General features: G+C 46.5%; 1 protein-coding gene across 1 annotated transcript; it reads left to right on the top strand.

Moving 5' to 3' along the window:
* LOC130081126 (uncharacterized) lies at positions 1–10,289 on the top strand. The gene is made up of 4 exons (XM_056246096.1): positions 1–1,091; positions 3,440–4,486; positions 8,781–8,934; positions 9,525–10,289. The coding sequence occupies exons 1-4, from the start codon at positions 55–57 to the stop codon at positions 10,287–10,289; spliced, it is 3,003 nt and encodes a 1,000-aa protein (XP_056102071.1). The 5' UTR covers positions 1–54.
* Positions 10,290–10,492: the final 203 nt, after the last annotated feature.

Raw genomic sequence — 10,492 nt, 5'->3', positions numbered from 1 at the left:
TCAGCTCAGCCACCCATTCCTGTTCCTGTTCTCCTGCCTGGGCATGACCACGACATGAGCAACTGGAGCTGTTCTCAACACCAGAAGCTGTGGATGAGGATAGAGCTTCAGGATCTCGGGCTGTGGCCTGGGTCTCGTTCAGTACGTAACTCAGGGAACACAATTTCACTGTGGCGTCTTCCTCCACAACCTGAGCTTATCGATACTGTGGCTGCGCTCCCATCTCCCAACTTCTTCCAGCTCCACCCATTTTTCATCTGGAAGCCAGAGAGTCACATCATGGTCAGGTTGAGGAACAATTACCTCCTGCCATGTCTGCATGGATGTCCTCATCCACAGGTGGTCTATGCAGGTGTGGGCAGGCCCCGAGTGATTGTTGGCACCAGTGGCCAGTATTACATCTTGTCCTCACGTCTCTGCTGCAAGGCCTGTCGGAGGAACTGGTTTGCTGACAATCCACGATGGCTTGAGAAGCTGCCCAAGCGGTTTACCAACCTTCTGCCCGCATTCCTGACCTACAAGAAGGCCATTTGCAAGTCTGTTATGGATGAGCTGAGGCGCAGTAGCAAGTCACCAACCGATATGGCAAACCAGGTGAATGAGCTCATGCACCTCAAGTATGAGCGAGCTCACCTGGCATACCTGCATGCCATAGAAAGCGTCAGGGATGCTGAGGCCGGCATACATGGACAGAGGACCATTGGGCAGTTTCTGAGGAAGGAGAACACGCCACGTGCTTTCGGGCTTTATGGCGACCAAGATGGCTGGCATGGAGTCTCCGTGTCCAGCTTCTACCTGACCGACTACCTACTAGATGAGTTCAGACGTCAAGAGCCAGCCATGACCAAACTACTGCAGGGCACTTTTGGGCAGGTCCTCAGGTCAGACCACACCAGGAAAGTTGCAAGAAAAGTAACGCTGGCATCTGGTGTCATGTCCAGTTATGCCATCATGAATGAGAACTGGCTGATTGTTTCCTGGGTGATGGTTCAGTCTGAAACTGAGAGGTCATTGGAGCCGATGTACCAAGGAATGGCTAAGAGGTACAGCGATGCTGGAGTGGAAAAGGCAGGCTTCCACTGGATGGACAGGTGAGAACAGCCATCTTTTCTCTCACCACTGCCATTCAAACAGCCAATGTCATGTCTAATAACTAGTGCTGTCAATCGATAAAAACAAACAAATTAATCACACATTTTTTCTGTAATTAATTGCGATTAATAACAACATAGAGACAGTTGTTTATATTTTAAATATTTGTTTATTGCCATCTTTTTTTGAAAGCCACCAATACCGCTACTGATGTCTTGATGAAATTGATTATTTTTTCTCAATTTTAGCTATTACAGTTTTTTTCAGTCGCTAACAAGCGTTTGTCCAACCAGTTGTCACCTTTTCAAAACTCTAAACACACTTGCAGCATCGGTCTTTTGTGGCCATACCATTCACACATTTCATGTCGTTTTTACACAATATGCAGTCAATGAACACATTTCCGCAATGCTTACATTTTCTTAACAGACAAGCTATACCTCCCAACAAAATTATGGATTGTTTTTGTAGTATTTACAAATGTTAACACATACTATCCCACAATAGCAAAAACAATATTCCAAACCTTAGATACAGTATAAAAACCTCTGCTTCTGCAATGATATCAGTTCAAAAACAATATATCTCAGCTGATAATAAACAAACAATTGAATAATTGACACACAGCTGATTTATGTTGGGTAAATTGGGCCAACCATAGCTGATTCCAGTCTGGCTTAGACTCAGTGGCAGGGGTTATTTTTTTCTATTACATTGGCACTTATACAGTAAAAGGAGGACTTTGAAGAGTGATGTTTTTGGAAACAGAAACAGAAAAAGACAAACACTGTAATGTCTGGACGAGGAAGAGTAAGAGCAAGGGGCCCAGGGAGAAGAGCAGGCCCAGTGAGAGATGCAGTGAGAGGTGCAGTGAGACGTGCAGTGAGAGGTGCAGTGAGAGATGCAGTGAGAGGTGCAGTAAGAGATGCAGTGAGAGGTGCAGTGAGTGATGCAGTGAGAGGTGCAGTAAGAGATGCAGTGAGAGATGCAGTGAGAGGTGCAGTGAGTGATGCAGTGAGAGGTGCAGTGAGTGATGCAGTGAGTGATGCAGTGAGTGATGCAGTGAGAGGTGCAGTGAGAGGTGCAGTGAGAGGTGCAGTGAGTGATGCAGTGAGAGGTGCAGTGAGAGATGCAGTGAGAGGTGCAGTGAGAGATGCAGTGAGACGTGCAGTGAGAGGTGCAGTGAGAGATGCAGTGAGAGGTGCAGTGAGAGATACAGTGAGAGATGCAGTGAGAGGTGCAGTGAGAGGTGCAGTGAGAGATGCAGTGAGAGATGCAGTGAGAGGTGCAGTGAGAGATGCAGTGAGAGGTGCAGTGAGAGATGCAGTGAGACGTGCAGTGAGAGGTGCAGTGAGACGTGCAGTGAGAGGTGCAGGTGCAGTGAGAGATGCAGTGAGAGATGCAGGTGCAGTGAGAGGTGCAGTGAGAAATGCAGTGAGAGGAGCAGGGCCAGGGAGAAGAGCAGGCCCAAGGAGAGGGCAAGGTAGAGGTGTAAGAATGTGTGGTGGTGGCATTCCAAGGGCTGCAAGAACAGCAGTCAGTGATGAAATTTGTGATGAAATTCGTGCCACTATCATTGACCATGTAATCAACCACGGTCTTTCACTAAGAGAGGCTGGTAAACAGTAAATTGAAAAAAACTGATTTGCTTTTTACTGGAATGCTTTTGAATGTGAACATTACTGTACATGTGGACATACAGTTCCCAAACAAGAAATTTAGTGTAAGATTGAAAAAAAAAACTGTAACTACATGCATTCAGCATTACAGTATAATTGAAAGCTATAACATTAAAATATTATTATAAGGCTTTAAATAATATAACAACTTAAAACAATCTTCACATAAACCCATTATATTTTAAATGCCACATTTACCTGTGCCTTCAATACACTTTCAATATATATTAATTTATTTTCTATTGGCCCAGTCAGACCAGGTCAGATTTTTATTTGCCCTGTCAAAAAGCACAAAAAGTTATTGTTTTTATAGTTTATGACTCATCTAACCTTGTAAACAGGGCTTTATGATGTTTAGGTAGGTATATCAGGTAGGATATATACAGAAATTGAATAAAGTCGAAAAACTATCAAAAACTTCACAGCCTTCACTGCATAAATTATAAATTAAATATACATTAATCCTTCATAATAATTAATTAATCCTCTAAAGCTACAAACATTATTCAGTCAAGAGCAGTGAGTGATTTACTTTTTGTTTTGTTCTTTGATTAAAATGTATGACAAACAGTAAAAATTATTTAAATTTTGACAGCACTACTAAAAACAAATTCAGTTTCTTAAAAAAAAAATCTAAATTGATCTACATCTTTGTGCCTTGCATTTAGGGATTGCTGTGCTCCATTTAAGATCCCAGACTGCATCCTTGGTGAACATCTACACTGGGATGCCTGGAAGACTACCCCTTCCATTGCTGCTGGGGCCACCTCTGGACCGCTGGAGAACACCTGTGCCTCACGGTCACATTTCAATCACAATATTGTGGTGAAGCTGGACTTGTTCCACTGCCTGAGGCGTTTTTCACGGGAGTGCACCTCTGAGCATCACCCTCTGTTCAGCACTTTCTGCCAGCTCCTCTCCTCAGCCTTCTCTGTGGTGGATCAGGAGGATCTAAAGAGGCTCCAGGATGCCTATAGGTTCTGTGGTATCCATCCAGCCAATCCCACCAAACAGCACATACGGGAGCACTGCAGGACCAAAATACCACAACCCACAGAGGTGCTGGACAGAGTGGAGAAAGTCCTGAAGCATCTGCACCAGGCCATGGACCCCAACAGTGTACCACTCTTCAAGCCATCCATGCTGAAGACTTGGCGCATACAGAGAGTGCACATTCTCCGCGGTTGCCTCAGTGACCCTGAACTCTCTGAGGGCATAATGTACCGGTATGGTGGAACTCTTCAGCTAAACCACGTACCCGGTGAAGGCGCCAAAGTCCCCATCTGGATCCCCGTCAGAGGTACGTCACAGCAGGAGGGGTACCACTTCCACCAGGCCCAGTGGATCACTGGGACTCATGTCTCCACTGAATTGTTCCAGGCCCAGGGCATGACAGGGGTGGCACGCTGGAACTACCAACGGCTTTTACTGCATTCAAGTAAAAGACTCTTTACTATAGTGAAAATAAAGATGATGATTATGTTGAAAAGTCCAGGTGATGCAGGCGGTGGCGCAGGGACTTCGATGGTCAGACACGGAGTGAAGGATGAAGTGCAGGGTGCTCTGAAGAGTGACGACGTAATCCAGACACGAAACGAAATCCAACAAGACGAAAACTGGAACACAGGAACTCGAGACGGGACACGAAGCACGGGAACAGGAACAGGCAACACAAAGACTTCATGCAACGATCTGACAAAGGGAATGAGAAAGTGGTAAGTCTTTATAGGAGATGAGATGAGTGGCAGCTGGTACTGGTGAGTGATCGCAGCTGGATACTGATCAACTGTGACGATCCGGACACACCCACTCACACACTCACACACATGTAAACAACAGAGCACGAGACTAGAGAGAGACACCGGATCCATGAACCGTGACAGTACCCCTCCCCCTAGGAACGCCTCCTGGCGTTCCCAGGACTCCTTACCTGTCGAATGTAATCATCGATAAGGGAGTGATCCACAATGTCTCTAGCAGGTACCCAACTTCTCTCCTCTGAACCGTAACCTTCCCAGTCCACCAAGTACTGGAATCCGCGCCCCCTCCGCCTTGAGTCCAGCACACGATTGACCGAATAAGTTGGTTCCCCATCTACGAGCCGCGGCGGGGGAGGAACCGGGGTAGGCGGATTAATGCGAGAATGAAATACGGGTTTAATTTTGGATACATGAAAGACGGGGTGAATTCTTCTGTACACCGGAGGAAGGTTGAGGCGGACTGCCACCGGACTAATGATCTTGGTGACAGTAAACGGGCCAATGAATTTGGGAGCAAGTTTATTAGACACGGAGCGGAGAGGAATGTTCTTGGTAGAAAGCCACACTTTTTGACCAACGACGTATACGGGGGGCCTAGACCGGTGGCGATCGGCTTTGGCCTTGGTGCGCAACCCCACGTGGAGAAGAGTCTCACGGGCTCTAGTCCAAGTGCGGTGACACCTCTGGACGAAGGCGTGAGCAGAGGGGACCGCGACCTCGGATTCCAGACTAGGAAAAATTGGTGGCTGGTAACCTACGCTACACTCAAACGAAGATAGGCCCGTGGATGACACTGGCAACGTGTTGTGGGCGTACTCCACCATAGAAAGTTGTTGACTCCATGAGGAAGGATTCTTGGAAACCAAACATCGTAACATTCTCTCCAAATCCTGGTTGACTCTCTCAGTTTGGCCATTGCTCTGGGGGTGGAACCCTGAGGACAGACTGACAGTCGCCCCCAGAAGCTTACAAAATTCTCGCCAAAATTTGGACACAAACTGGGGTCCCCTGTCAGAAACCACGTCTGTCGGGAGGCCATGTAACCGAAAGACGTGGTCAACGACAATCACCGCTGTCTCCTTGGCTGAGGGTAGTTTGGGCAAGGGAATGAAATGAGCCGCCTTCGAGAACCGGTCCACTACGGTCAAAACTACCGTATGACCCTGGGAGGGTGGGAGGGCGGTAACAAAATCTAGAGCGATATGGGACCAGGGTCTCGAAGGGACTGGCAGCGGTTGGAGTAACCCATCTGTGGGTCGATTGGAGGTCTTACCAGTGGCACAAACTGAGCAAGCCAAAACAAAACTGTGAATGTCACGAGCCATGAGAGGCCACCAGAATCGTTGTTTGACTAAAAACCTAGTGCGATTAACTCCTGGATGACAAGCCACATTGGAAGAATGCCCCCACTGAATGACGCTGGACCTCAGACCCTCAGGCACAAATAAACGATTCGGTGGGCAACCGACCGGGGGCGTTACCCCTTCTAAGGCCTTCATGACCTTCGATTCGACCTCCCATAATAGTGTGGAGATGAATAGAGTCTCTGGTAAAATGCACTCGGGAGTAGACGGGCGTTCGGAACGATCAAAAATGCGCGATAAAGAATCGGGTTTGATGTTCTTAGAACCCGGGCGGTACGAAAGAGTAAAATCAAAACGACCGAAAAAAAGTGCCCACCGAGCCTGCCTGGAGTTCAACCTTTTAGCAGTCCGAATGTATTCTAAGTTCTTGTGATCGGTCCAAACGATAAAAGGTACCCCCGACCCTTCTAACCAGTGACGCCACTCCTCCAATGCTAACTTGACTGCCAACAACTCTCTGTTCCCAATTTCATAATTGCGTTCGGCAGGGGATAGACGGTGAGACAAAAACGCGCAAGGATGCATCTTGTCGTCTGAGAGAGAGCGCTGGGATAACACTGCTCCTACCCCCACCTCTGACGCGTCGACCTCCACCACGAACTGACGTAATGGATCAGGGGTTGTCAGAATGGGGGCTGAAACGAAGCAACCCTTCAGTTTGGCAAACGCAGCCTCGGCTGCGTCTGACCACCTGAACGTCGTTCTGGGGGAGGTCAAGGCGGTCAGAGGTGCGGCTAGTTGGCTGAAGTTGCGAATGAAACGTCTGTAGAAATTGGCGAACCCCAGAAATCTCAGTAGGGCCTTACGAGACTCTGGACTTGGCCACTCTACCACAGCCTTGATTTTCTCAGGATCCATGCGCATTCCCTCAACCGACACAATGTATCCTAGGAATGGAACAGACTGTGCATGAAAATCGCATTTCTCCGCCTTGACAAAAAGCCCATTCTCTAGCAACCTCTGAAGCACTCGTCGGACGTGCTGCACGTGTTCCTGGAGAGAAGAAGAAAAAATCAGTATGTCGTCCAGGTAGACATAAATGAACTGATCTATCATATCTCACAGCACGTCATTGACGAGTGCCTGGAAGACCGCTGGACTGTTGGAAAGCCCGAAAGGCATAACCAAATATTCAAAGTGTCCCCTGGGGGTGTTAAACGCGGTCTTCCTCTCATCCCCCTCCCTGATGCGGACCAAATGATAGGCATTACGTAAATCCAATTTTGTGAAGATGGTCGCTCCCTGCAACCTCTCGAAGGCTGAAGACATCAACGGCAAAGGATAAGTATTCTTTACTGTGATGTTGTTCAACCCCCGGTAGTCAATACAAGGTCGCAGAGACCCGTCCTTCTTCCCCACAAAAAAGAACCCCGCCCCCGCTGGAGAAGAGGAAGGGCGGATGAACCCTGTTGCTAGAGAATCAGAAATATATTTCTCCATAGCCTCCCTCTCAGGTGTAGAGAGCGAATATAACTTGCCTTTGGGCGGAGCCATACCTGGTAATAAGTCTATGGCACAGTCATAGGGACGATGCGGAGGAAGAGAAGCAGCCCGAGACTTACTGAACACCTCCTTCAGGTCCAGATACTCCGCGGGCACGTTAGATAGATCCACTGCCTCCTCCTGCAACACAGGGACAGAAACAGACGGACAGGCAGACACTAGACAAGACTTATGACACTTATTACTCCATGAAGACACAGACTTGAGCTGCCAGTCCACTTTAGGGTTGTGCCGGGTGAGCCAAGGGTGACCGAGGACAATGGGTGCAAGGGGGGTGTTCAGGATATAGAAAGAGATGATCTAGGTGTGGTTGCCTGATGTGATGAGGGTGATGTCTTCTGTGGCAAACGTGATGTTGGGAAGTGTTTGTCCATTAAGTGCGTGTACAGCAATCTGATGTGTGAGGGTCTTGAGGGGAATCTTGAATTGACGTGCGAATGAATGATCCATGAAATTACCTTCTGCCCCGGAGTCCAAGAGTGCTTGACAGTCGTGAGTGAGTGTTGACCATCTCAGTCTTACCGGAAGGAGGGTAGATGTTGATGAGGTCTTCTCGGCGGAGATCCCACCCGATAGTAGCCTCATACTTACTACCGGGCTTGCCCTTTTACCGGACAGTTCTAAGCATAGTGTCCGGTTCCTCCACAGTATAGGCAAAGGCCCTGGGACCTCTTTAGTTGATTAGTGTCACTAATCAACTAAAGAACTTAAATCTACTTCTTTATAATGTTCTTTAATAACTTTTACATTTCTTTTTACCTTTGTTAGGGGAAATATGATGCTATTAAATTATGAATAAATTAAACTTTATTCCCTTTATTTACTCTTGTCTTTATTTAAAGCTGCAGTCCACAGTTTTTCCTTTGTCGCCATCTCTGTTCGAAATCTGCAATTGCAGTCATTCGCGGAATTATCAACTTTACGTGAGTTATACCTCGACACGGCACAGCGCGGATGAATCCAATGTTTTGAGGAGAATGTGCAGCTGTCAGTCACCACGCTGGTGTAGATACTGTCATTTGCAATCACAGATTCTACTTTTTGGAAGAATGACCAACATAAGAATTTTCACCCTAAAATGTCATCTGAACAAGTAATGGCTCGTTTCCACTGAGCGGTACGGTACGGTTCAGTACAGTACGGTTCGGGTCGGGTCGGTAAACCATGATCCGGCTAGCGTTTCCACTGCCAACAGTACCCTACTTGATAGGCGTGGTGTATGCCGGAAAGTAGTGATAACGTCACTTGATAGGCGTGGTGTATGACGGAAAGTCGCTTGACGTCATTCACGCGCGAAGAAGAAAGCTGAAACCGCAAACAACAATGGAGGACATACAGCAGATCTTGTTCTTGCTTCTCGGCATGTGGCTTTTTGTCACAAGGAGGAGACAAGCTTTGTTTGAACAAAGGCTGCAGGCTGCAAGGAAAAACACAGCTGAAAAATACTGGGGAATTCGGGAAATTTTAAGGAGCTGGGACGAGACAGACAACCGCGCAAGTCAAGACAAGGCAAGACAAAAACGACGGCGCAGGAGGGTAAGCTTGAGCTAAGATAACTTTTTTATGTTGTGTATTACAATGTATTTCGTTTCATGTACTGTAATGCGTTAACTAAGCAATATTCTTATAAATCAAATAACCCTCCAGTAAGAATAAATAAGTACAATAAGCCCTGCAAGCGAAACCAGGCCTGTATTGGCCTATAAACTGTGATAACTGTAAACTACATTATATTAATAAGCACTGTGAAGGTTACATCTTAAAATCATAAATCTCTCACATGAATCTGTATGAAATCTATATTATTATACTATATTATACAATACTAGTTGTGGTTAATGACTGATTATATGTACATTTTGCAAAAATAGTTATATCTGCAAGCTATTTTTTCTTATAGCTTGACACCAAAGTGCCACTCTCTGGTGCAGTATATTGGATATTTTATAAAATGTATATCTTCTATTTTGTCCAAGGTAACACTTTCAATGTTGTAATTTCCCAAATACTTTATGTATTGTTTCATCTGGCCTATGATAGTTGCACTTATAATTAAAGGACCTGAACACACCCACCATCACTGCTACATTGTATTAACATTATGTTTGCTTTATGTGTTTTTCTAGATAATCAATCTGGTGCAAAATCGGCGCCGCAGACCAACCATTTGGACTTTCAGCCGCTCAAATGACTGGTGGGATGTGATCGTTCCAGGATTCACATACACACAGTGGGTGCACAACTTCAGGATGTCTGAAGAAACATTTCTGTCCCTTTTTGCCATGGTGCATCCAGCAATGGATAAGCAGGACACGAACTTCAGAGTGTGTGTTCCCCTTAAGAAAAGAGTTGCCATAGCACTATGGAAGCTGGCAACCAACAGCGACTACAGAAGTATTGGCCATCTTTTTGCAGTCAGCAAAACAACAGTGTGTCGGTGCGTCCAGGAGTTCTGCATGGCCGCTTGCACATTGTTAGTTACAGAACAGATATGTTTTCCTGACCGGCAGAAGCTTAAAGAGATGGCAGCCTACTTTGAAAACCGATTGGGGCTTCCGCAGTGTGTGGGTGCCATTGATGGGTCACACATACCCATAATAATAGCCCCAAAGGAGTACCACTACGATTGCTTCAACAGAAAAGGCTGGCATTCTATCATCCTGCAAGGAGTAGTCGACGGAAAAGGACTATTTTGGAGTGTATATGCAGGAATGGCTGGAAGTTTGCATGATGCTCGGGTTCTGAGACTGTCCACATTGTGGGAGTTAGTCGAGCATGGAAGCCTTTACCCAGCTTGCACCAGGAACATTAGTGGGGTGAATGCTGGCTATTATGTGCTAGGAGACTCTACCTATCCTTTGCAGAATTGGCTCCTAAAACCAGAAGCTTAAAGAGATGGCAGCCTACTTTGAAAACCGATTGGGGCTTCCGCAGTGTGTGGGTGCCATTGATGGGTCACACATACCCATAATAATAGCCCCAAAGGAGTACCACTACGATTGCTTCAACAGAAAAGGCTGGCATTCTATCATCCTGCAAGGAGTAGTCGACGGAAAAGGACTATTTTGGAGTGTATATGCAGGAATGGCTGGAA

Source organism: Rhinichthys klamathensis, unplaced genomic scaffold (assembly GCF_029890125.1).
Source record: "Rhinichthys klamathensis goyatoka isolate OS25496 unplaced genomic scaffold, OSU_Roscu_1.1 h1tg000036l_1, whole genome shotgun sequence".
NCBI lineage: Eukaryota > Metazoa > Chordata > Actinopteri > Cypriniformes > Leuciscidae > Rhinichthys > Rhinichthys klamathensis.
Note: the sequence above shows the minus strand (reverse complement) of the source record. Positions and strands in the feature narration are given on the sequence as shown.

Bases quoted from the DNA above. Each gene is read 5' to 3' on its own strand.
- LOC130081126 (XM_056246096.1), top strand. From the start codon at position 55: ATGAGCAACTGGAGCTGTTCTCAACACCAGAAGCTGTGGATGAGGATA. The intron at 4,487-8,780 runs GTAAGTCTTTAT...TTTTGTCACAAG, and splicing joins ACAAAGGGAATGAGAAAGTG to GAGGAGACAAGCTTTGTTTG. The intron at 8,935-9,524 runs GTAAGCTTGAGC...GTGTTTTTCTAG, and splicing joins AAAAACGACGGCGCAGGAGG to ATAATCAATCTGGTGCAAAA.